At 45.2% G+C, this 27,634-nt stretch overlaps 1 protein-coding gene across 1 annotated transcript; it reads left to right on the forward strand.

Moving 5' to 3' along the window:
* SRPX2 (sushi repeat containing protein, X-linked 2) lies at positions 1-27,128 on the forward strand. The gene is made up of 11 exons (XM_001924519.5): positions 1-350; positions 2,031-2,262; positions 7,337-7,417; positions 17,457-17,648; positions 18,367-18,543; positions 18,796-18,922; positions 19,084-19,205; positions 21,211-21,390; positions 21,730-21,863; positions 24,929-25,050; positions 26,607-27,128. Exons 2-11 carry the CDS (start codon positions 2,181-2,183, stop codon positions 26,785-26,787), a joined length of 1,398 nt encoding a protein of 465 aa, XP_001924554.3. The 5' UTR covers positions 1-350; positions 2,031-2,180; the 3' UTR covers positions 26,788-27,128.

Here is a 27,634-nt window from a genome sequence, read left to right on the forward strand (position 1 = left end):
TCATTACTATACTCATGGGCTCGGGGCCAGCACCATTCACACTTTCCTCTGCTCTGCAGCAGACGAACTGAGCTCCTCTCATCCTTGTGTTCCTTCTCCCCCACCTCTCAAAAACTCTTCTCCGAGGGAGGAACTGCTATATCTTGGGGATAGTATAGCTTTAAGGAAACTTCTGGCAGATGTTGATGTCCTAACATCTGGGCAGTGTTAACAGAATCCTGGAGTCCTGGACAGACCGGGAGCCACTCGTTCTAGGAATGTTAAAGTAGATGTTTTTCTGACTAATGAGAGGAGCAGAGAGGAAGGAGAAAGAGAAAGAGAAGGAGAGCACAGAAAAACCCCAACAACAGGTAAGATCTGCTGCTTTACCCCTCCACACCATGCTACTCCATTTCACAACCCCTGGGCAGTAACAAGACCCAGGACTTGGGTGAAGTGGCTTGGGAGGGGTAGTGGGGGGAGGTCGAAGTTCTTTTATGAAACTGGACTATATGCTGCTTTCCATTTGAGCCGTGACCTGGCTGCAGACACAAGTTCCCCCTACATTCCCAGCCCGGAGCAGAGGGATGGCCGACTCCGGTAGTGAGACAACTTTTCAGTCTGAGATTGGGGACAAGGTGGGCAGGGAAGGGGTCACTGACTCAGAACTCTGGATCTGCAAAGGAAAGCCTCCCTCGATCCCAAATCAAGGAACTGGATGGGAACTGCATGTAGGAGAGGAGTCAATGACTAGTGCCTCTAGCAGTTCATTTTCCTAACTCTCTATTTCATATCCTGTCTCATCCTTTCATTCCCTCTTTCTGCTTTTATCTCTTGCTTTCAGCTCTGGCATATTTTTTCCTTTCATTCTTTTTTTTTAAATTTTCTTTTCTTTTTGCTGAGCTTCCTTCCTGCAACTTTCCTTCTATGCTGCTTCCTTGCCACTCTCTAGACAAATCTGAAGCCAGGTAGCAATGAATTGGAAGATGAATTTTTGCCATTTTTGGATTTCTCACGTCCCTTAGGGATGCTAGCCAGAATCTGCCATCTTTTTGTTCCTCCGTTCCTGGGACTGACTCCTCCCCTGAGCATGGCATTTCATTGAAAGCCTGTGGGTGAATGGGTGCTTGCTGAGAAGTAGCCAGTTTATACCAATGGACAGCAAGTTTTAATACTGTCATTTACAAAGTATTTGCCTACTGGGAACCACAAAACTCTCATCCCATTAGAGTGAGGATAGGACTGGAAGTAAGAGGGCAGCTGGAGCTTGCTTACCCTCTCCTCACGTACCTCAGTAGGCTCTTTCCAACCTCACTGACTTCCTGCTGGCTCAGCGGGGTAAAACCAGAAGGTTAGGCTGGACTCGAAAGCCAGAAGCCACTACCAAACCACTAAGCCTCAAAACCCAAAGCTAAGAACAGAGCCAGGGTGTAGTTACTGCCTGAGAGACCAGAGAAAGGAGACATCCAGTCCTGTTCAAGACAGAGTTGGCAATGATATCTAATATATATGGATCACTTCCCTATGTGCCAGACAATAATCTATTCTATAAGGTTGATACTATTATTATTCCCATTTTATAGGTGAGGAAACTGAGGCTCAGAGAAGACCCCATAGTAATAGGGACAGAATTGGATACACATCCTGATCTGTGGGACTTCAGAGTTCCAGCTCTTAGTCCATATACTCTAACACTTTCCCAGATTAGTGATTAGGAAGTACTAGCTAGACTTCCTAACTAGTAAGTCTAGGTTAAACTTACTAGTCTAAGATTTAGATTGCATGATTCCCTCTTGGTTCTATATGACTTTATGTTGGCCCTTTCTCGGTATTTCAGTGTCCCTCTCTGTAACTTAGGCCATGGGAACATTGGCGTCAGGTATCACCAAGGCCAATTGAGAATGGGTTGTTTTAGGTCCTCCTCCTCCTGGGAGGAAAAGAGACCATGAATAAGAAATAGGGTCTTGTTATCCTATAGAGTGGAAGATCCTTACAAGGGGGACCATGTAACAGGCATTCATTAATGTCGGAATCTCTCTTCTTCCTCGCAGATCCTGCATTTCTGCTCCCTCTCACTTTTGGAAGTTCATTGACAGCTGATTTCTAGAAGTCATTTTCCTTTGCCCGGGTACTTCTGGCCACATCCCTCTATTTCTCTCACCCTACCTCCACCACCGCCCCAACTTCCCCACTTTTCAAGGATGGCCCTTCAACTAACTCAAAGAGGAGCTCTCTCTCTGCTGCTCTTCCTCACTCCAGCCGTGACGCCAACGTGGTATGCAGGTAAGTTCTAGGAGCTGTTGTTCACTATTTCCAGGAAGAGCAGGGCCTAGACCAAGTCTTGGAGAAGCGAGGAGTTAGACTGCAGTAGGAGGCACTTCAATGAGATACAGAGAACTATGCTCAACAACAAAGGTGGTTAAACAGGCTAAGCCAAAGCAGGCTTTTGAGGCACACTAATAAGAAATATTTGAAAATAGACTGCACCAGCATAAAAATGAGGTCAGTCAGTGTATCCTTGTAGCTTATTTGTACAACACAGGAAATATAGCAAATATTTTATAACAACTATAAATTGTGAATCACTGTATTGTACACTGTAATTTATATAACATTATACGTCAACTATACTTCAATAAAAAATAAACTTTAAAAATGAGGTTGGTTATCGTGGCTTTTGAGGCCATTATCTTACCTGCTTCTGCACTTAGGTTTCTCTCTCTCTCTCTCTCTCTCCATCTCCCTCTCTCTTTTTCCCTCACAGACTTATTTATAGGGTGAGATCTATATAGCCCCTTCCTGCTAAAGATTGTTAATGACAATTCAGATCACATTCTCTTAAACAGGAATTCTTCAGTTTCTTCTGACTTACTTCTTACTTCAGAAGGGATGGAGATTTCTTGATCCATGAATGTTTCATTCTTTGCCCCTGGAGACATAGGGAGCTCAAGAGAACAGACTCAGCAAGGAGAGGGGAAAGAGGAGGGGAGGAATGAAGGAACGGTAATGAAGTGGCAGACAGAGGTTCTCGATGGGCCCCAGCTGGCATTCCAAGTGCTAAGAATATTCTGTGGGCTGCAGTGTCTGACTTCATGGGGGCTGGGGGGAGTAGGGGAAGGAGACAGGCCCAACTAATGGAGTTAGAAAAACATCCAGAGATGAGTAAATAACAAATTGCTTCCATCACAGCTGCAGTCCTTGTAGCTAAAATTTTCCACATGCCCTTAGCTCCTGGTGGAGGCCTCTGGCAGTAGCTCTGTTTGCAACAGCTGCATTAAGCTTTCAAACAAATATGCGAACTTCTTCCCCTCTTTGGCTTAACCTAGCTTTGTAGGGGGTGAAGCACAAGGGCTGACATTGAGATGGAGAAATTCAAGTCTAGCCCTTGGCAGAGTACACACTCTTTGGGGTTAGAGGAGCCCCAAGTCCCCAGGAGATAATATGTGCAGCCATCCTCCCTAGCCTCCGCCTAGCTTCAGTTCAAGTACATGAGCCCAAATCCAGCCAAAGTCCACAAGACTATGGAGTGGAGGTTAGATGGCTCAAGCGAGATTTTGAATACCTGTAAGAAACGTCATAGCATGCAAGGGACTTTACCTTCCCCAGGGGGGCAAGCCTGAGCTATTGGAGTCTTGAGGACAGTGCAGTTTGAAAAAAAAAAAAAAAAAGCAACCTAGATTTACTCAAAGCTCTCAAAGGGTTTGCAATGGTGGCCACTGCCCATTTTCCACAAGAATCACCATGCTCGCCACTCCTTCTCAGGGGTCCAGGTTGGGGAATTCTCTGACAGGCCTGCAGACACACTCGTTCTGCCCTCTTCTGTTCTTAGGAGGCTATGTGATGAGAAAAAAATTGTAATTTCCCAGTACTCCTCCCCACATCACTAGCTCATCTGTTCATTTCTTCATTCAGTAGCTATTTTGTCATAACTCCCTACGTATCCAGCACTGTTTTCTTCATGGCTAGAGCCTTGTCCTCCAGGGAATAGTACAAGAAAGTGGCCAAATGTGGATTCGGGGCTAATTAGAAAAAAAGGACCCAGGGAGTTCCCGTCATAGCTCAGCAGAAACGAATCTGACTAGTATCTGAGAGGATGCAGGTTCTATCCCTGGCCTCACTCAGTGGGTAAAGGATCTGGCGTTGCTGTGAGCTGTGGTGTAGGTCACAGACACAGCTCGGATCTGGTGTTGCTGGGACTGCGGTGTAGGCCAGAGGCTACAGCTTTAATTCCATCCCCTAGCCTGAGAACCTGCATATGCCACAGGTGCGGCCCTAAAGAGAAAGGACCCAGGAATAATCAGCTGGGGGTGGGAAGGGTTAAGAATATAAATCATGCCAATAGTGGGTTAAAAGTGTGCATTGGCATATCTGTGCCTTTCAGGAAGTCAGACAGTATTTCTTACAATCTAAGCATTAGTGTGGATCTTAAAATAGTCGTCAAGTATCAGTTACATTTCCAACCACACCTTTGTGAAGGGTAGTGCTTAGAGGGTCTGACTATGCAATGAAGTTGGAGGAACCCAGTAACAGACCACATAGTAACCACTGATTGGTCTAAAGAAATCATGGCCCGCTGCCCAAATTTCTCCCCACCAGGGCTGAAGAGGGACAAAAGCAGATAGAACAAGTTGAGAAAGGGGCCACCTCTGGTTTCTTAGATCTCATATCTGTATCCTAATAGTTGCAACAACAACAACAAATACCCCAAAACTGGCAAAGAGGGAAAACAGAAAGGCTTAAACTGGTAAGGTGAATCTAAATTATTCCCATCACAAAGCAGACTTGGCACTGGACCAGCCACCTCTGTCCCCTGCTGGAGACTGTAATTATCTGACTGAGTCTCCCCCTCAGCTTTCCCACATCCCCTGTAATGCTGGAATGATGTGAAATGCTCGGTGGCCTTCGATCCCACACACGCAGAATAAAAAAAAAAAAAACTGAATTGCAAGAAAGATTTTGGATTTTTATTTCTGCTGAACATTGTCCAAAGCTCTCCCCTACCACCATCTTTGATGGAGAGTCAGGGTTTGGTATCCAGGGGCTCAAACAGCCCTGGGCTGGAATGCCCCCTCTGCTCCTTAGTAGCTGGGAGACTTGGGCTGTTCCTTTAACTCCTCTGAGACTGTTTATTCATCTACATATTAGAGAGCGATGAGGATGTCTCCCTTACTGAGATGTCAGGATGATCTAATGCCACAACATATGCAATGGGCTGAACACAGCATAGGTCTGAGTAAGGTTAGCAGTCGTTGTTGTTATTATAGTTGTTGTCCAGCCCTAGCCCTCAGACACTGCTGTCTGCTCCTCTGGTAAACAGAGGCTTGCTCCCTGCTAGGCATTTCTTCACAAGCGAGCTCTGGAAGAAGAGTGCGGGGACTAAATCCTTTAGAAAAACATGCACATCTGGCCTCCCGTTTCCAGGAGCTGCAAGGCTTTAAGGCTGATACTAAATTGAAAATTGAAACAGCTGACAAGAATTCGGTTTCTGGGAGCTCCCTGGTAGCCTGGTGGGTTAAGGATTTGGCATTTTTCACTGCTGTGGCCAGGGTTCAATACCTGGCCCAGGAACTTCTGCCTGCCGTGGGTGCAGCCAAAAAAAAAAATTAATTAATTAATAAAGTCCTTTTAAAAAAAGAATTCTGTTTCTCCCACAAAGAGACCTTTCAGGTGGGAAAGGGGCGAGAAGGGAGAGGACGCCTGAGGAGAAATAGAGGAAAGCCAGGAGAAGCACTGAAGTGGAAAAATGGAAAAATAAATAAATAAATAAATAAAGGGAAGGAGAAAAAATGAACTCTTTCCTCTGGAATGAGGGCAAACCAACAAGGACATGATTTCATAAGGCAAACTTTCAGTTTGATTCATTCCCTTGTTCATCAAGTCCCTGGTTTCCCAATACAACCCCTCCCCCAGTCTGGGGCCTGTGGGGAATGGTGGAGCCTCATCATCTACCCTCTGCTCCACCCTTTAGTGCAAGGGGCCCCCCCACCCCCGACGTGCCTCTTCCCAGAGAGGAGGCAGGCAAGCTTGTGGTTGGAGTGTTTACACAGGCCAAAGGGCTTCGGCACTAAAACCCAGCCCTGTCCTGGTAGCACACCCCTCTCCTGGAAATGAGGAATTGTCTTCTGACTCCAGCAGGACTAGCTGCTCTATTCCCGTGCGTGCTTTAAGGCTCCAGGAGGCTGGAAAGAGAGCTTCCGGAAACTTCCCTCCGGAAAGAACCGAGTTGTATTCCAATTAGTTCAGATTCATGACCCATTTCCTGCCGTCTGGTGGAACACACTGTTTAGTCTCCCAGACAGCCGCAGACCCGCCTCCACCAGGACGGTGCCGCTAAATGGGATGGGGGTGGATTCAGAATGTTCTCTAGCTCAACAGCTCCCTACTAAAGCTGCTGCCCATTGGAGGAACTGGATATTTCCCCAAAGGACTCTGCCTTCTTTTTTGCTTCAAACCAGGACAAACTGCCCAAGATGTGAAACTCTTTTCATGCCCTCTCACATTTTGAGCCCTCCCTCTTGCAAAACCTTGGCGAGCCTGGTTTTGCAGTGGCAACCAGGTGGCAAAAGGCTGGTGTCCTGCAGGCTGGTGGGAGCTTTAGTTATTATTTCCCTTTGAGGACTGTGAGAAGGCCTGTCACTAACAGAAAGACTTCTTGCCCTCAGGCTCTGTCTTTCCCTCCTATCTTGGACAATGGTCCATCCTTAGAAGTTGGTCAGCAGTGTCTCACTAAGACTCATGTGCTGCATCAAGTAAATGGGTCATGATACATTGGCAGGACTGATGGGTGGTTTTAAAAAGTTTGGGGATTTTTTTTTTTTTTTTTTTTTTTTTTTTTGCTTTTTAGGGCTGCACCTGTGGCATATGAAAGTTCCCAGGCTAGGGGTCAAATCAGAGCTGCAGCTGCCAGCCTACACCACAGCCACAGCAACTCGGGATCCCAGCCATGTCTGCAACCTACACCACAGCTCACAGCAACACCAGATCCCTGACCCACTGAGTGGGGCCAGGGATCAAACCCGCATTCTCATGGGTACTAGTGGAGTTTGTAAACCTCTGAGCCACAAATGGAACTCCCTGGAACTTTTTTTTTTCTTTTGAATGGAGGCTTCTAGTGCTACCAGTAAACTCTCACCCCTCCCCCATCAGGAGCTCACACTCCATGCACCTGAGGTGTTGAGGTTTGCCCACGATAGTTCTGTTGCTTTCAGGACAGGATTTTCCCCACTAAAGAGCCAGCTGGCTCCCCACCCACGGAACGCCTTGTCTTCAGAAAGGGACCAAGTTGGAAAGGGGAAAAGGTGGGGAAGGACTTCCGTGGGAAACCAATGTCCTGTTAATATTGTCTTCTTTGTTCTAGGTTCAGGCTACTACCCAGATGAAAGCTACAATGAAGTATATGCTGAAGAAGTCCCCCAGGCCCCCGCCCTGGACTACCGAGGTAATCCTCACTGCTTCTCAAGCTCAGGCAAGGCCTTTTCTGGCCTAAGGCCTAGGCCCTCCTTGAAGCATCCTCACCTGGCTTGGCTCATTCGTGTCAAAGCTGAAGCCCAGAAGGGATGTTCTGTTGTGGCTCAGTGGGATAAGGACCTGATGTTGTCTCTTTGAGGATGCAGGTTCAATCCCTGGGCTCGCTCAGTGGGTTAAGGATCCGGCATTACCGTGAGCTGTGGTGTAGGTTGCAGATGCAGCTCGGATCCCAAGTTGCTGTAGCTGTGGCGTAGGATGGCAGCTGTAGCTCTGATTGAACCCCTAGCCTGGGAATTTCCATAGGCCACAGGTACAGTCATAAATAAATAAATAAATAAATAATAAAAATTTAAAAAGCTGAAGCTCAGGAAATCAGGGGTGTGGTTTCCAGTCATGAACATGATTACCACTTGCTGTGTGATCTCACCTCTCTAGCAGTAAGATTGTCATTAAGTATTGCCTGAGTACCTACTGAATGCCTAATCCTGTGTAAAGTAAGCCTTGGGCGATACAAAATCTAAGATAGGGTTTTTTCTGCCTCAAGAAGCTTACATTCGGCTGGAGGATGTGGGTGAAGGGGCAATCAAATTAGCAAGGAAATGTGAAACCCTGTGGTAGCAGTAAATCCAGTAGGAGTTAAGAAAAAGAAGTGCAGTTCCCATCGTGGTTCAGTGATTTAACAAACCCGACTGGTATCCATGAGGATGTGGGTTTGATCTCTGGCCTCCCTCAGTGGGTTAAGAATCCAGCATTGCCATGAGCTGTGGTATAGGCCATAGACACAGCTTGGATCTGGTGTGGCTGTGGCTGTGGCTGTGGCTGGCAACTGCAGGTCCGATTCGACCCCTAGCTTGGGAGCCTCCATATGCTGCGGGTGCAACCCTAAAAAGACAAAAAAAAAAAAAATTCATAAATTCAGGGTTTTTTTAAAAAAAGAAAATAAAAGAAAAAGAAGTCAAGGGAGGGGTCATGAAAGATGACATTTAGACTAGCCCTTAGATGATGGGTAGATTTCAAGAACTGGAAGGGGTGTGGCATTCAGCAGAGCAGATGGCCACAGATTTTAGGGGTAAGATTAAACCTGTTAGAGGAAGGAAATAGGAAGAATCCAGTCTGACCAGAGGCGATGGGATGTGGAGGGAGTAGCAGGAAATAAAGTTGAATATAAAGAGTGAGACCAGGAGTTCCCGTCGTGGCGCAGTGGTTAACGAATCCGACTAGGAACCATGAGGTTGCGGGTTCGGTCCCCGCACTTGCTCAGTGGGTTAACGATCCGGCGTTGCCGTGAGCTGTGGTGTAGGTTGCAGACGTGGCTCGGATCTCGTGTTGCTGTGGCTCTGGCGTAGGCCGGAGACTACAGCTCCGATTAGACCCCTAGCCTGGGAACCTCCATATGCCGCGGGAGCGGCCCAAGAAATAGCAAAAAAAGACCAAAAAAAAAAAAAAAAAAAAAAAAAGAGTGAGACCAGGAGTTCCCGTCATGGCTCAGTGGTTAAGGAATCCAACTAGGAACCATGAGGTTGTGGGTTCAATCCCTGGCCTTGCTCAGTGGGTTAAGGATCCAGTGTTGCTGTGAGCTGTGGTGTAAGTTGCAGACGCGGCTCAGATCCCGCGTTGCTGTGGCTCTGGCGTAGGCCGGTGGCTACAGCTCCAATTCGACCCCTAGCCTGGGAACCTCCATATGCCACAGGAGTGGCCTAAGAAATGGCAAAAAGACAAAGTAAAATAAAATAGTGAGACCAGATTAGAAAGGGCTCCATGATCTAGGGACCCTTCTAAGGAAAGGCAGAAGGAATATCTATGAAAAATGCTGAATAGCGATTCCTGCGTTAGAAGCAAAGTTAGACCAGTTGATGTCTACCATCCCTGTCATTGCTAAGGTTCTTTGTTTCTGTGCTTTGCAAGCCATGCTGAAGAGTTTAGCGGTTGTGCTAGGAGTTATAAGGAGCCATCATATGTTTTGGCACAGGTAGTGTACTTTCAGAACATCAACTTCATTATTGAGGACAGAAAGTGGGAGTTTGGGAGGGGTAAAACCAGAGTCAGAGAGATTCTCCAAGAATCGGTAATAGTAATGTTTAGGTTAAAAATGATGGAGGGTAGTGAATAAGAAATGAAGAGTAAGAATGAGCCCTGGAGAGGTTTCAAAGAAAGATGGCATGACCTGGTACAGATTTAATGTACCAAGAGGTTAAGAAACAAATGACTCTCTGAAAGCATCCAGTCTTAACACCTGGGAGAACTGTAAGACCCCTCTCAGAGATCCAAGGTTAGAAAAGAAAAGCGGTTTGCACCCTATAGGCAGCAGGAAGTAGAATGATGGAGGCTTGCTAGTCATTAGCGTAGATGGCTGAGCTGTCTGAGGGAGCAGGGGAAGAGTACCAACAAGGAAAAAGGCGATTGTCAGAGGCCAGTTGTGTAGGAGGAGATCGGGGTAGCATCTGTCACATTACAGAAGCCCTGGGAGAAGAGAATTTTAAGGAAGGGGAAGGGATAAAAGATCTACTGTGTCAAATATTGGAAAGAAACAAATGGAAGGTGTTGCAAACAGTATATTTGGCAACAAGAAGGTAAATGGTGACTTTTGAGAAAACAGTTTCAACAGAGAATTGATCAGAGTTTGGGGTCCCTCTATGCTTCTCTCTAGCTACCTTCTACCTATCTTCTCACTGCCAAATGGTCCACACACTGCCTATCAGTCCCAGCATCTGCCAACTCCCAAATTCCTCTCCATCCCAGCATCTGCCAACTCCCAAACTCATTATATACTGCCTGTTTGGTTCATTTTTCCTTACCATCAACAAAACAGTTACCTGTTTAACAGAAAGAGCCATGTCTGACACCCCATAAAGCTATGTCAAAAGTAGATGGCTCAAGAAATGTTTACTAACCTAAATGTCCATTGACAGAGGAGTGGATAAAGAAGATGTAGTACATATACAAATGGAATATTACTCAGCCATTAAAAGGAAAGAAATAACGGCATTTGTAGCAATGTGGATGGAACTAGAAATTATCATGCTAAGTGAAGTCAGTCAGACAGTGAGACACCAACATCATATGCTATCACTGACACGTGGAATCTAAAAAAAAGGACACGATGAACTTTGCTGAACAGATACTGACTCACAAACTTTGAAAAACGTATGTTTTCTAAATGAGACAAGTTGGGGGTTGGGGAATGCACTGGGGATTTAGGATGGAAATGCTATAAAATTGGGTTGTGATGATCGTTGTACAACTATAAATGTAATAAAATTCATTGAGTAATTTTAAAAAAGAAATGTTTACTGGCTGGTGGGCATTCTGGGAGCAGAAGCCAGATTGTAGGAGACTGTAAATGGGAAAAGTAGAATGGAAAAAGAGCAGCTCCAAAAGGTATTTTCAAGGGGTCCAGAAGCCGTGTGATTAATATTAACCTGCCTCATTGGTTTATTTTTAAATGTTTATAAAACCATTTAGAAAAATGTAAGTCACATGGCGGCCTTTGGCCTTGAGGTCAGGTATTTCATGGCTCATTTGGGACTTAAGTCTCAGAGCGTAAAACTAATTCAGTAAGGTTATCTATGTTGAGGGAGGAGGGGTGGCCAGAAAAGTACAAGCAGAGGTCCCAGCATTCCTTATAAGACCTTGTGACTTCATAATCAACTCTGCAACTGCAGTGCTTAAGAGAGTTTCTGTAATTTGGGGATGGCATCTCCAGATGGCAGCAGCGTGTTTTTGCTTGAAGCAACATGGGCCAGGGGCTCAAATCCAGAAACTGATCCAGGGAATATTACTCCCATTCCCAGAGCTATATATATTTACACATTCATTTTCATTTGATCCTCAAAACAGTCCCGTGAAACTGGTTTTATTATCCCCATTTTACAGATCAGTAAACTAAGCTCAGGTAAGTTCAATTTCGAGAGTCACAGAGCTAAAGAGTGGCAGAGCAGGAATTTAAACCCAGGTCTGTCTGACTTTAAAGCCACGGTCATTCCATCTCTTTCAGTAAAAATGTAACTCATTGGGGTTTTTTTAAGTTTTTTTTTTTTTTTTAAAAAAGTGTTAACCAGTAAAAACCAGATCATTATTTTAGAGAAAAATGTCCATGTACTTTGGTGCCATTTTCACTAAGCTTGCACTTTCCTTCATCTCCTTAAACTGACTCCTAGTTTGGAGTCAGAAACCCTTCTCTGGGGTATGTCTCAGTCCTCTGAGCCACCACTTGCCCCTCCCCCCACCCCAGATTGCCAGAGCTCTTGAGCAAGCTGGTAATTCTGCCTGAGTTATCTGAAGATAATCACAAAGAAGGTGCTTTCAACCCTGTTATCAGCACATTGTTTCCTATACAATCTCTAGAAGGAGATAGGTGGAGAGCAGAGGCCACAGGCCTAAATTCATTGTTTTTTTATCTTTTTAGGGCCATACACCTGCAGCATATGGAGGTTCCCAGGCTAGGGGTTGAATCGGTGCTACAGCTGCCGGCCTACGCCACAGCCACAGCCACACCAATGCAGGATACAAGCCACGACTGTGACCTACACCACAGCTCACAGTAACGCTGGATCCCTAACCCACTCAGGGATCGAACCCACAACCTCATGGTTCCTAGTCAGATTCGTTTCCACTGCACCACAATGCAAACTCCATGCAAGCCTAAATTCAAACCCAAGCTCCTCCACTTTCCAGCAATTTTGACCCTGGACAAATACAAATTATGTGCCAGTCACTGTGCTTTGTATTTTATAAATGTTATTTAATTTCAATAAATGTCATGCTTGCTATGGAGAGATGGGGAAGACCCCTAAAATACATTAAGTTTACTTTTAAAAGCATTGATGGGAACAGTGGACATAATATGCTACTCTGTGTAATAAAGCAGAAGGGAAAGTGAGATTTGCTTTATGTGTGTAAAGAAACTATTCACAGTGGTCCTGATGAGGCAGGACTAAGTGAGGGTAGGCATGGGAGCTGGCTGGGAAGGAGAATTATACTGTATAACTTTTTTTTTTTTTTTTTGCTTTTTAGGGCCACCCACACAGCACATGGAGGTTCCCAAGCTAGGGCTCGAATGGGAGCTGCAGCTTCTGGCCAACACCACAGCCACAGCAATGCTAGATCCAAGCTGTATCTGTGACCTACACCCCAGCTCACAGCAATGCCGGATCCTTAACCCACTGAGCGAGGCCAGGGATTGAACCCTCGTCCTCCTGGATACTGGTCAGGTTCATTACTGCTGAGCCACAATGGGAACTCCCTGTATAACTTTTTATATTTGGGTTTTGAACCATGTAGCTGTATTACCTATACAAAAATGTTAATGTATACTTCAAAATAGTAGCTTAACATGCTGCAATAACAGATATTGTGGTTAGAAAAAAATGGGTTTGAGATCCAGACCAAGCTTGGGTTCAAATCCCAGATCTGCCCCTTATTTGCTGAGGGATCCTGGGCAAGTTACTTCCTCATCTGCAAAATAAGGGATAAACACTTATGTACCTTATGGGGCTGTTGGGGGAACTATATGCGATGCTGGATGGGCAAATGAGAATATAAAGCATGAAGTCTAGCACACTATAGCTACTCCATAATGACTAACACATTTCTTATCATGTTCTCGGTTTCAATTTCCCATCAGCATTCTTTGGGTACATTGGTTCAACCAGTTATGAATCTCCCTAACTGTACTGTCACCTCTCCTATATTTCTTCATCTCATCCACATCCATGGCATGACAGGCATTGTCACATGCCTCATTTACTTCCATGGACTGCACCCACCATGTTCCATGCTCTCCCAGTCCGGTGAACATACCTCAAAAGGAAATGAGGTCAGCCTGGAATTACTTGTTCTCGAGGTCACTTGGAGATCATCACTTCTCTATCTAACTGCTCGTAAGCCTATGTTTAACTGTTCTAGAACACTTTGCTATCAGTGCTGTCAGTCTCACGAGGCTGTAATTCCCAGAGGCTGCCTTCTTCCTTCTGGGGATCTAATGTACAGCATGGTGACTACAGTTAATAGTTCTATGTTGCATACTTGAAATTTACGAGGAAAGCACATCTCAAATGTCCTCACTACCCCCAAAACGGTAACTATGTGAGGTGAGGGATGTGTTAATGAACTTGGTTGCAACCATTTCACAATGTATTCGTATATTAAAACATCACGTTGTTCACCTTAAATATATACAATTTTATTTGTTGATTATACCTCAATAAATCTGGGAAAAAAAGAAAATTGGGATAGTGTTTTTGCTCTTTCCAGCCTTCCAACATGTTTTTTTTTTTCCCCCTTTGGTAAACTTCCATGCCTGTAGTTAAGTCTATTTTTTCCCTTCCAGTTTTGTTGAGAGTAAATGCTAAGCGTTCTCATCACAAGGAAAATGTTTTTCCTCTTTCATTAATGTTGTATCTGTATGAGACGATGGATGCTCATTAAACTTGTGCTGTACACCTTAAATTGATAGAGTTTAATGTTTATTGTGTCATACGTTACATCCCTAGTACTTATTTATCTTATTTCTGGGAGGTTGTACCTTTGACCACCTTCATCCAATCCCCCCTCCCCTCACTCCCTGCCTCCGGTAACCACAAAATTTCAATGTTCTCTTTATGCCGGTATTCCTCCAGGCCAGCAAATTTCAACTTATTTACAAAATAGCTAGATCCTCTATTACTGTCTCAGCATTTATCCTGAGGTTTGTATTTCCCTTTACTACAGTTCCTTGTTCTATCCATTCCAATTTTATGGACATTTTCCTTGGCAGAATGTGGGTGAAAAATAGGACGGGAGTGATTGTTGGGGTCCCAGCCTTGAATGTAACGTCTTGATATGTGCTGTGACCACATAATCAACAGATCTGTAACAGTCATGCTTAAGAGACTTTCTGTCATTTGGAGATGGTGTCTCCAGATGGCATCTGTGTGTCACAGCCACAGGCTCAAAACTGATGCTGGAAGCCACAAGCCTGTTGAGACTTAAAGGATAGTTTTCTCACTGTCATCTGTCTTCATTCTCCAGCTGCCCTCAAACTGAGGCTCTAGCCTTTCTTTGTTCCTTTAGCTCCTGAAGGTTTTTTTCAAAGCCCCCCCCCTTTGTTGTCTTAAATTATTTGGGAACTAAATGAGCTCCTATGGGGCTTTAGGCTTCCTGACCCCAGGCTATGAAATCTATTTCATCCTGTGTATGCATCCTTGAGCAGGTGGCCCTCTGCTTGTTTAAAGTGTTTTTATTTATTTTTATTTATTTATTTTCTGACCACAGCATGCAGCAGTTTGATGTGGGATCTCAGTGCCTAAACCAGGGATTGAGCCTGGGGCAACAGTGCTGAAGAGCCAAGTCTTAACAACTAGGCCACCAGGGAACTCCCTGACCTCTGCTTGTTTATTTGTACCCCTTTAAAGTCTTAACCCATGCAGACGCGGCTTGGATCCCACGTTGCTGTGGCTCTGGCGGAGGCCGGTGGCTACAGCTCCGATTAGACCCCTAGCCTGGGAATCTCCATATGCCGCGGGAGCGGCCCAAGAAATAGCAAAAAGACCAAAAAAAAAAAAAAAAACCAAAAATAAAATAAAATCTTAACCCACTGAAGAGTTGTTTATTTTGTGTAGCCTATGAGGCATCTTTATGAGGCCTTTATAATTTAATGGCCCTGTTACCTTTTGTGCTTGATACTGAAGTGGGATCAGACTTTTCTTCCTAAGGAGCCTTTGATAATTGCATTCCCTTCCTCTCTCTAGCTTACATCTTTGTGTTATTTTTTAAATTATTGTAAATGCATGCACTGTAAAGTTCACTCTTCTTGGCATACAGTTCTATGAGTTTTGACATACATGTAGAATCAGGTCACTAGCACCACAGTGCCAAAATAGTTCCATCACCTCAAAAATTGCCCCTTTGACGTTATCCCTGCCTAGAATCCCTGATCTTTGGCAATCACTGATCTCTATCTCAATATTTTTTGGCCATGCCCAGGGCATATGGAAGTTCCCAGGCCAGGAATGGAACCCACGCCACAACAGTGACTCAAGCCACAGCAGATAACGCTGGATTCTTAACCCACTGAACCACCAGGGAGCTCCCTATCCCAATGTTTTTTGCCTTATCCAGAATGTCACATACATGGAATCTGCAGCCTTTTGAGTCTGACTTCTTTCATTTTACAAACCACAATGGAGATTTGTGCAAGTTGTTGCATGTATCAGCATTGCCTTCTTTTGTATGGATAAACCACAGTTCGTTTAACTGTTCACCCACAGAAGGGCATTTTAGTTGTTTCTGGTATTTGGCAATTATGAATAGAGATACTTTAAACATTTGTGTACAGGGTTTTGTATAAACACGGGTTTTTGTTTCACTTGAGTAAATATGTAAAGTGAGACTGCTGAGTCACCTGGCAATTGTATATTTACCTTTATAAGAAATGACCAAATAATTTCCCAAGGTAGCTGCATCATTCTGTATTTCCCCAGCAATGAAAGAGAGTTCCAGTTTCTCTCCATCCTCATTAACACTTAGTATTGCCGGTTTTTGGCCATGCTCATGGCATGTGGAAGTTCCCAGGCCAGGGATTGAACCTGAGCCACAGCAGTGACAGAGCTGGATCCTTAACTCCCTGTGCCACCAGGGAACTCTCTTACCAGTTATTTTTTAAGTTTAGTCATCCCCATGGGTATATAATAGTATCTTTTTGTAGGTGTTGTTTTGTTTTGTTTTGTTTTGTTTTGTTTTTTGTTTTTTGTTTTTTGTTTTTTGTCTTTTCTAGGTCCACACCTGTGGCATATGGAGTTTCCCAGGCTGGGGTCAAATCGGAGCTACAGCTGCTGGCCTGCACCAGAGCCACAGCCACACCAGATCCGAGCCACGTCTGCGACCCACACCACAGTTCATGGCAACATCGGATCCTTAACCCACTGAGTGAGGCCAGGGATCGAACCTGCAACCTCATGGTTCCTAGTCGAATTCGTTAACCACTGAGCCACAACGGGAACTCCTCTTTTTGTAGTTTTAATTTTCATTTCTCTATTAGCTAATGATGCTGAACATCTCTTCATGTGCTTATTTGTCATCACCTCTTCAGTGACATGTCTGTTCATATATTTTGCTCATGTTCTAACTGGATTGTTTTACCTTTTGACTGTAGAGTTTTCCCAGTTCTTTATATATTCTAGATACTAATCCTTTGGCTGATATGTGGTTTGCAAAGATTTTCCCCCAGTTTGTGATTTGTCTTTCATCTATTAACAGTGCTTTCTACAGAACAAAAGTTTTTAGTTTTAACAAGGTTCAATTTCTTTCTTTCTTCCTTCTTCCTTCCTTCCTTCCTTCCTTTCTTTTTTTTCTAGGGCCGCCCCTGCAGCATATGGAGGTTTCCAAGGCTAGGGGTCTAATCGGAGCTGTGGCCACAGTCCTACGCCACAGCCACAGCAATGCCAGATCTGAGCTGCGTCTTCGACCTACACCACAGCTCACAGCAATGCTGGACCCTTAACCCACTGAGTGAGGCCAGGGACCAAATCTACAACCTCATGGTTCCTAGTCAGATTCGTTTCTGCTGTGCCATGATGGGAACTCCACAAGGTTCAATTTCTTGATTCTTTTCTTTGGTGAATTATGCTTTTGTTATCATGTCTAAGACCTCTTTGCCTAAGCCCTAAATCCTAGAGATTTAAAAGTTTTATAATTTGATTTTTTTCACTCAAGTCCATGATCCATTTTGAGTTAATTTTTGTTTAAGATATAAAACTCTTAGGTCAAAGATCTTTGCTTTGCTTTTCCTTTTTATTTACTTATTTATTTTTTGCCTAAGGAAGTTCAATTGCTCCAGCATCATTTGTTCAAAAGGCTATCTTCCGTCCCCTGAATTGCTTTTGCACCTTTGTCAAAAATCATTTCAGCGTATTTGTGTGAGTCTGTTTCTGGGTTCTTTATTCTGTTCCATTGATCTATGTGTCTGTCCTTTCACCAATACCATGCTGTCTTGATTACTGTACTTCTAGCTTAATTTTCTTCTATTGCTACAGTCCCCCGATGGTGTTATACATTAAATATCCAGGATGGAGAAGCCACATGCTACTCACCGAGAGGAGGAAATTATCACAGCAGCCTGGGCACTCGTTGTGAGCTCTCCTGCGATCGGGGCTTTCGGCTGATTGGACGGAGGTCGGTGCAATGCCTGCCAAGCCGCCGTTGGTCTGGAACTGCCTACTGCAGGCGTAAGTGGTGTGTGTGCATATGCTGACATGTGCATGTGAGAGAGGCTAGATGACCAGCCAGCACGCCACCCAGGATATATGCCTGGAGGTGTTACTATGCCCTCTGTCAAGTGCAAATTGAAAATTATCCATGGGCTCCCAATAGGGCTTTTCTCCATCCTAACATTCTAGCTCATTTTCTCTCCTTGTGGTTATTGCTTAAGCAACATGGGTATTTAAGTAGCAACCAGCCCTCCTGGCTCAGGGGACCAGGGAGTGCCCAGAAGGCTTACCCCTAGAGTCTGCAGTTAAGGATTTGGCATTCTCACTGCTGTGGCTTGGTTCGAGCCCTGGCCTGGGAACTTCTGTATGCCAAGGGCCCGGCCAAAAAAAAATAATAATAAAATAAAAAATAAGAAGGCAATTAGGGTGCTTGCTTTGGCAGCACATATACTAAAATTGGAACAATACAGAGAAGATTAGCATGGCCCCTGCACAAGGATGACACGCAAATTCATGAAGCGTTCCATATTTTCTGTACTTTCCTTCACAAAAAAAAAAAAAAAAGAAGGCAATTAGGGAAAAGAGGCAATTAGACACAAAAATGTCAGGGCAGTTTGGTGTAGGGTTTTCTGTATTTTCTGCTGTCTCCAATTCAGTTCTCCATGTGCTACATGCCCAGGCCTCACTTTCATGTCATCCCACAGGCAACTGAGCTTGCTACTTGATTCTTTCTTAGAGATGAGATGCCACGCCTTGCCGATCATCACAAGTGGCACCTACACGTGCACAAATGGGGTGCTTCTTGACTCCCGCTGTGACTACAGCTGTTCCAGCGGCTACCACCTGGAAGGTGACCGCAGCCGAATCTGCATGGAAGACGGGCAATGGAGTGGAGGCGAGCCTGTATGTGTAGGTAAATGCTCCCGGTTGTCCTGATGCAAAGAGCCAGCCGGGCATTATGTCCATTGCAGAAGGCATTCCTGCTCACTGTGAGGGTGGCACCCTGGGTGCAGGCAATCGCTTTCCTGGGAGCTGGGCCTCCTCAGTTCTGCTGAGCATCTTGAACTGAGAGGCACCTTCTACCTACACAGTGTTGCTTCTCTGAGTTCACCCCAGGGAAGGCAGAGGGAACTCCAAGTCAGCACTTGATTTCTGATCTTGGCAGACATAGACCCCCCCAAGATCCGTTGTCCCCACTCACGTGAGAAGATGGCAGAGCCAGAGAAACTGACTGCTCGAGTGTACTGGGACCCACCCCTGGTGAAAGATTCTGCAGATGGGACCATCACGAGGTGAGTAGGGGATGCCTCCTGTGCCCGCCACCAGCTTCTCCCAGGTGCTCAGGCTCTGCCCACATCGACCCACAAAGGCTGAGAGTACAGTGATGACATGCCACAGGCCCCAGTTCTAGGAGTCACTTTCCTCAGTGGCTCTCTCACCCTGTCCCATGCAGGGTGACACTTCGGGGCCCTGAGCCTGGCTCTCAATTTCCCGAAGGAGAGCACGTGATTCGTTACACTGCCTACGACCGAGCCTACAACCGGGCCAGCTGCAAGTTCATTATAAAAGTACAAGGTCAGAAAGAAGCCTTCCTTTTCTCATTGTTTATTATTCCTGCTCTTCCCTGACCCTCTAGATGCCCATCAAAACCCTCTCTTCTCTGTCCCTGAAACAGACACCTCATGTATATTGGGATTGGGGAAAAAAACAAGTTCACTACACAGTTCATTCAAGAAGCCTGCATTACATGCACAGACACATGTTCCAGAAACTCAACTCTCCATCAAGATTTTTCATTCTCCTAAATCTAGATAAAATCCACAAGGATTGGAGTTCCCGTCGTGGCGCAGTGGTTAACGAATCCAACTAGGAACCATGAGGTTGCGGGTTCGATTCCTGGCCTTGCTCAGTGGGTTAAGGATCCAGTGTTGCCGTGAGCTGTGGTGTAGGTCACAGACGTGGCTTGGTTCCTGCATTGCTGTGGCTCTGGCGTAGGCCGGCAGCTGCAGCTCTGATTGGACCCCTAGCCTGGGAACTTCCATATGCCGCGGGAGCGGCCCTAGAAAAGCAAAAAGACACAAAAAAATCCACAAGGATAGTCTGCATCCATTTCTTTTCTTGGCCTTCTGATGAGCAAAGCTAATCAGCCTTCATTCTTCAGCCTTTCTCCTCTGCTGAAATTGGTGGTATTGGCTGCCTGATTCTTGCTCTTTGTTTTGTTTTGTTTTCATCATAAAATTAATTTATGCTCATTATGGGAGCATGAATACATATGGGAAATTAAGAAATATACAAAGGGGAAAAAAAAAACTATTACCCTGTCATCCAGAGGCAATTGTGAATCTTTTGGTATTTTCCTTCCAGTCTTTGATTCACACATATTTAAAAAATATACAGTTGAGGTCATACTGCATATCCAGTCTTAGGTCACCTGTGTTTCATTATAACACAAGTCACTTTCTCACATCCTTTAAAGTTTCTTCAGAAATATTTTAATGACAGTATGATAATCTACTTCTAAGAATATATCATACTCTGCTTAACACTTCTCCCACTGATGGATATTTAAATCTCTTCCAGTTTATTTTTGATATTAAAAAGTCATTTGGGGAGTTCCCTGGTGCCTCAGCAGGTTAAGGATCTGGCATTGTCACTGCTGTGGTGCAGGTTCAATCCCTGGCCCAGAACCTCTGTATGCCATGGGTATGGCAAAAAAATAATAATTTTGTAAGATGGTCCTCTTTATTCAGGGTGTCCCCAAAGTATAAATACAAAAAAACAGCAATTTTTTTTAAAAGATTGGTCATCTTTGATAGCAATCCTTCCACGTTTTATGAACATCTTTGTCTAATTTCAGATTTAATTCTGTAGGAAAGGAAACTTATGGTTCCATCCCTGGCCATTAAAAACACAGAGAAGTCATTCATCCTGATCATCCTGGGTCTGCTAATCTAGGAAACCCAGCATGGGCACCCTCTTAGCCTTTTTTTCTTTGTTTTTCTTTTTTTATTTTTTATTAAAGTATAGTTGATTTACAGTGTTGTGTCCATTTCTGCTGTATAGCATAGTAACCCAGTCATACATACATATATATATATATATGCATTCTTTTTCTCATACTATCTTCTATCATGTTCTATCCCAAAAGGTTGGACATAGTTCCCTGTACTGTACAGTAGGACCTCATTGCTTATCCATTCTAAATGTAATAGTTTGCATTTACCAACCCCAAACTCCCCATACATCCCACTCCCTCCCCACTGGCAAACACATCAGCTCTCCATGTCCATTTTGCAGGTAGGATCATTTGTGTCATATTTTAGATTCTACATATAAGTGATATCATATGGTATTTGTCTTTCTCTTTCTGACTTATTTCACTTAGTATGGGCATCTCTAGCTGCGGCCATGTTGCTGCAAATGGCATTATTTGTCCTTTTTATGGCTGAGTAGTATTCCATTGTATGTATATATACATATGTCACATCCTCTTAATCCAGTCATCTTTCAGTGGACACATTTAGCCTTTTTTTTTTTTAAAGAGATGCAATAGCCCCTAATTTGAACTCCTCCCTGACAGTGAGACGCTGCCCAACTCTGAAACCACCGCAGCACGGCTATCTCACCTGCACCTCAGCAGGGGACAACTATGGTGCCACCTGTGAATACCACTGTGATGGAGGTTATGAGCGCCAAGGGACTCCCTCCCGAGTCTGCCAATCCAGCCGCCAGTGGTCAGGGTCACCACCCGTCTGTGCTCGTGAGTGAAACTAGGGCATGGGGAGAGTAGACATAGTGACCAGGGCTACTTTGGGGGATCTCCCAATGTCTATGGCACAAGGGCCAATAGCAGTGTGTATGGTGTGGGAATGGGGGTTCTGAGATGGTTAAGGGCCAGTGTTCCCCTTAGAACACTCCATCTCTAAGAAAAAAAAGTTTTAAAATCTCTAAGTGCTCTTTCAGGATTTACCCCCAAGAGAAGAGAGAAACAACCAAAAAAGTTTAACCTGAAAGCCTGGAACACCTCAGGCTGTGGTGACCCACCCTGTGATAAAACAGCAGACCATTCTCTGACCCCAGCCATGTGCTTCTACCCTAGCTATGAAGATTAATGTCAATGTCAACTCAGCTGCTGGCCTTCTGGATCAGTTCTATGAGAAACGGCGACTCCTCATCATCTCAGCCCCTGATCCCTCCAACCGATACTATAAAATGCAGATCTCTATGTTACAGGTGAGAACCAGTCCCCCAATCAGGGCTCAGCTCCTTCACATACCCCCCAACCCCGCTCCATTGCTCCCTGACCTCTTGTCAATCAAAGACTTTTGGTGGACAGCATTTAATCAGTTGTACTGTGGACCTGTTTAGCTCATCTTAAAACTGCTACATTTTACTGAAAAGGCAGTGAGGCCACTGGAATGGTGGGTTGCAGTGGGGCCTGGTGAAGGATAAGGCAGTGTGGCAAAGCTCTCTGGAGATATTTCTAGGATGTATGATCAAATGTAAATGGGTGGGGTGGAGTTCCCATTGTGGCTCAGTGGGTTAAGAACCCAACTAGTATCCATGAGGTTGTGGGTTCGATCCCTGGTCTTACTTGGTGGGTTAAGGATCCAGCGTTGCTGTGAGCTGTGGTGTTGGTTGCAGACATAGCTCAGATCTGGCATTGTTGTGGCTGCCGTGTAGGCTGGCAGCTGCAGCTCCAATTTGACCCCTAGCTTGGGAACTTCCATATGCTGCAGGTGCAGCTGCAAAAAGGGAAAAAAAAAAAGTATATGTGAGGGATTATGCTTCTGTTTTTCTTTTTTTTTTTTGTCTTTTTTTTTTTTTTGGTCTTTTTTTAGGGCTGCACCTGCAGCATATGTAAGTTCCCAGGCTAGGGGTTAAATTGGAGCTACAGCTGCTGGCCTATGCCACAGCCACAGCAACACTGGATCTGAGTGGTGTCTGCAACCTACACCATAGCTCACGGGAATGCCAGATCCTTAACCCACTGAGCGAGGCCAGGGATCGAACCTGCAACCTCATGTTTCCTAGTTGGATTCGTTAACCACTGTGCAATGATGGGAACTCCCAGGATCTGTGCTCTTAACCATTACTAGTGGCAGACAGAAGTGTCATAATATTTCAAAGTAAAAGGAGGGAGGTGAGTGATATATATTTTTTTCTCTTCGGCCACACCTGGGCATGCAGAAGTTCCTGGGCCAGGGATCAAACCCACGCCACAGCTGTGACCCACGCCACAGCAGTGACAATGCCAGATTCTTAACCCACTGAGCCACAAGGGAACTCCATGTGATGATTTTTAACTTTCTACCAGATCCCTAGTTATAAAGCTACATGTGGGGGAAGGAGAAGTGAAAAGGACAGAATAGATATGACCAGTGGGACTTATAAAAAGAATAGACTAGGTTCTATCCTTATCCTATCACTATGTTGTACACCTGAAACTTATAAAGTATTATAAATCAACTATACCTCAATAAAAAAATAAATAAGTATAATAATAATAATAAATATGGAAGTTCCTCACCTAGTGGTTAAGGACATGGCATTGTCACTGCCGTGGCTTAGGTTACTACTGTGGATTGGGTTCGATCCCTGGCCTGGGAACTTCTGTATGCCCCAGGTTCAGAAAAAAAAAAATAGACTAGGTTCTTGAAGAGAATTCAAGGTTTGCTGACAAGACTCCAAGAACCAGCTCTGATGAGCCACAAAGGGCTAGATACCCAGATAAAAGAAGAAGCTATTTAGGGGGTTTCTAGAGGTTGAGTCTTATAAGTTACCAAGTCAATATTCAGAGGCCCATGATGAAAGCACCTACATCAAAATAATGACCCTGATTATCTAGACCAGAAAGGACCTCGTTCCTCCAGGGATCCAAAGTAGGAACAGCAGTAAGTACCTCAGCTTGAAGAGAAAACAAGAACAGGAACAGGAATCAGCCAGGAGGGACTGTGACTTTGAGGGCCAGATCTAGAGGAATAGCCCAGATATTAAAGAAGGGATTGGGGAGTGCCTGTTGTGGCTCAGCAAGTTAAGAATCCGACATAGTATCCATGAGGATGCTGTTTAAATCCCTGGCCTCGCTCAGTAGGTTAAGGATCTGATGTTGCTGTGAGCTGCGGTGTAGGTCGCAGAGGTGGCTCGGATCCAGCATTGCTGTAGCTGTGGCGTAGGTCACAGCTGCAGCTCCAATTCAACTCCTAGCCCAGGAACTTCATATGCCACAGGTGTGGCCATAAAAAGGAAAAAAGGGGGGGGGGCACCAGGCAGTGTTCACTGATGCTTTAAACTCCACCCTAGGTAACTGGCTAAAACCTTGTCCCTGCTGGATGAGGCAGGACAAAGAGCCAGAATAGAGTTATGGGGTGTTTTGCTCAGTTAGGAGGCAACAAGGGGTAAGGAAAAGAGCACTGACACTATTTTGTAGAAATTTTGGAGACTGAGAGAAGACTGTGGCCACCTAGCCTAATGGTGAGGAGCACACACTTGGACAGGCAGCTTCTGCCCTCATTTTGAATTTTGCCTGGGCATCTTATTGTCATGCAAATGTGAGCAAGTTACTTTCTCTTCTACAGAATAAGAATGTACTACCTACCTTGTTAGGGGTGTTGTGAGGATTAAGTTAGATTATTCTGGCAAAGCATTATGCACGTGTGTTCAGTAAACAATAGGCATTATTATCCTAGCACATTAGCTATCCATCAAGAACCTATGTAGCTTCCAGTTATAAAATAAATAAGTCCTGGGGATGTGATATATAGCATGGTGACTATAGTTATATTGTATATTTGAAAGTTGTTAAGAAAGTAGATCTTCAAAGTTCTCAGTGCAAGAAAAAAAATTGTGACTGTGTGATGATGGTTGTTAACTAGACTTATTGTGGTGATCATAATATAGACAAATATCAAATCATGAAACTGTACACCTGAAGCTAATATAATGCTATATGTCCATTAGTATCTCATTTTTTAAAAAAGAAGTTATGTAGTTTAAAACCTATGCAAAACTAAGCGAGAGAGATGATGTTTCTGCAATTTGTCATTTACATTTCTCTTTTCTACCCCACATGGTGTAACCAGTTTCCACACTTTGTTAGCGTAAGGGAAATATTGTTAGGACAAGTGCTTTAGGAATGACAGAGGGAAGAGGTCCTAGATCCCCTGGTGTGATGGTTGGTGGGGGAAGAAACCCCTCCTTCCCCACCTTGCCTCCACATGGTCCCTGGAGAAATCGGCTAAGTAGCCTTAGGTTTGAGCCTGACAGCCTATTGCAAAAAACCTTCTATCCCCTCCTAGCAATCCACGTGTGGACTGGATCTGCGGCACGTGACCATCATCGAGCTGGTGGGGCAGCCACCTCAAGAGGTGGGACGCATCCGGGAGCAACAGCTGTCAGCCAACATCATCGAGGAGCTCAGGTCCAGGCCGGGCAGCGACCGGGAAGGGGTGGGCAGAAACCGTAGGCAGGACACTGGCTCCAGGAGGGTTGTGGGACAATCAGCAGACACTAGTCTCTTGGGGCGCTCCTCGTACTTGAACTCTTTGGGTGTGTTAGGTAAGACCAGAAAGTGGCAGGGCATCAGAATCAAATGGGGGGGGGGAGCACTTAAAATACAGATGACCATGCCAAATCACCCGAAGAATGTGCCTTTTTTTTTTTTTTTTGCCTTTTTGCCTTTTTGCCATTTCTTGGGCCACTCCTGCGGCATATGGAGGCACCCAGGCTAGGGGTCGAATCAGAGCTGTAGCTGCTGGCCTACGCCAGAGCCACAGCAACGTGGGATCCAAGCTGCATCTGCAACCTACACCATAGCTCACGGCAACACCAGATCTTTAACCCACTGAGCAAGGCCAGGGATCAAACCCGCAACCTCATGGTTCTTAGTCGGATTCGTTAACCACTGACGGGAATTCCCAGAATGTGCTTTTTTTTTTTTTTTGGCTGCCCCATGGCATAGAGAGTTCCATATGCCAGGGATCAGATCCAAGCCGCAGTTCCGACCTATGCCACAGCTGTGGCAAAGCTAGATCCTTAACCCACTGTGCTGGGCTGGGGATCAAACCTGCGTTCCAGTGCTCTGGAGATGAGGCGGATCTCACTGCACCACAGTGGGAACTCCCAGGACTGTGCTTTTATAAGACACCTCAGATGACTCTGAAGCAGAGCCAGAGCTGAGACACAGACCCAAACATGACTAGATAAGCCCCAGATCCCGTTGCCTTAACAACCTTTTCCCTTCTCCTCCAATCTCCAAAGGAGCAAAAGGCATCTTTAGGCACTGAAGTCTGAATCATAGCCATCTTCCTACAAGGGAAGAGAAGACTTGAGGGGACAGGTGGTAGAAGCTGACCTTTCTCATGATCTATCCATTATCACCCTTCCAATACCTCCACATATACTCAGAGCAGTAAAGCCATCACTGCTCTGTGTTCTACAAAACAACACCTGCCCCTAGAACTCAATCTCAGTAGGGCCAGATTCAGTCCGCAGTAGAGCAGATGCTGGGAACCACTCAGAGGAAGGAAACTGCAGACTTGGTGATATTGATCAACCTCAGAGCTGTCATGTATGGTTGTGTGGGCTATGCCCAGCCCAGCTCTAGGAAACACTAGTCATGTCATAGTGCGTGGGACTGGTGCTCCCCGGAGTTATTCTCTGTGGCCTGCATTGCTGTGTGTGATAGACCTGCTTAAGAGGGCCTGCAAGGACAGCACAGCCTGGTAATAACAAAGCTGCTCCATCGGGGCTGAGGAAAGGCCAGCTGAGCAAAGCTGGACAGGTAGGGACAGCAAGACTTGGGTCTGAGCAGAGAAAAACAAAGGGTCTTGAGATATGCAGTGGAGGGAATGGGGCCAAGGGATTGGGTGGGGGAAGGAATCAGTCCATCATTGGAGCTGTGTAAGGTCAGAGGTCAGAGCCTGGCAGGATGACACCCAGACAAGGTCTCACATCTCCCTGGGCTCCTCTCTCTAGGCAATTTCAGCACCTCACTCGCTCCTACTTCAACATGGTGTTGATTGACAAGCAGGGAATTGACCGCGAACGCTACATGGAACCTGTCACCCCCGAGGAAATCTTCACATTCATTGATGACTATCTACTGAGTGACCAGGAGCTGACCCAGCGCCGGGAGCAAAGGGACATGTGCGAGTGAACTTGAGCCGGGGCATGGTTGAGGTTCAAGAGAAAAATCCCCCCCCCCAATCAGCCAAAACTGGGGCCTAATAAAAGGGGAAAAGGACTCTTAGGGACTCTTGAGGTGGGTAAGTTTCCTTGATCCTGGGACATTTCCAGGCACTTTTAAAGAACCATGTAATAGTTTCCCTATGCAAGTCTCTGCTTTAGGTAGCACTGGAGGAACATAAGAAGCTAGGGAGGGACTGAAAACAGGCCCTGGGCAGCAGGCTGTGGACAGAAGGTCTTGCTTTTCTAACCTGGGCCTCTGCCCTACTCTCCAAAGTCTTCCAGATAAGTAAATCCTGATTTCATTCTCTACCCGGCTGTGTTTTAAATGGTTCCTCTACCTTTAGGTGACAGCAGAGGGCAGCACCATCATAAGAGACAACCAGGACACTTGAGCCAGTGTAGCTAGATCTTCCTTAGGGGTTAACTGTGTGACTGGAAGTGGGAGGAGCGACAAAACACTCTTGAACTTTTGTGTCCCCCTTTTAGGGTATTAACATGTTCTGTTAATAATTGCTTCACCTAAGAGTTAGCAAAATGCTGCAGTGGGAGGGAGCTTGGGAAGAAAAATCTGGCCAGAGCTAGCTCTTGGGTAACAGTGTCTTATTACTGAGCCTCCAGTTCCCACAGCAAGAAGGGAGCCAATGCTGCCCTTTCCTCAGAGGAGCCCCCAGCTCGTGATCTAGGAAACCTCAAAACCACCAACCACAAACTAAACCCATGAAAAAGGCAAAAAGACAGACCCAGCCTCATGTAGCAACTTACACCCACTTGGAAGAAATGAGCACAGAGCAGGTGGAAGCTATGGCAGCACAAAG

The sequence above is a fragment of the Sus scrofa genome, chromosome X (genome assembly GCF_000003025.6).
Source record: "Sus scrofa isolate TJ Tabasco breed Duroc chromosome X, Sscrofa11.1, whole genome shotgun sequence".
Classification (NCBI taxonomy): domain Eukaryota; kingdom Metazoa; phylum Chordata; class Mammalia; order Artiodactyla; family Suidae; genus Sus; species Sus scrofa.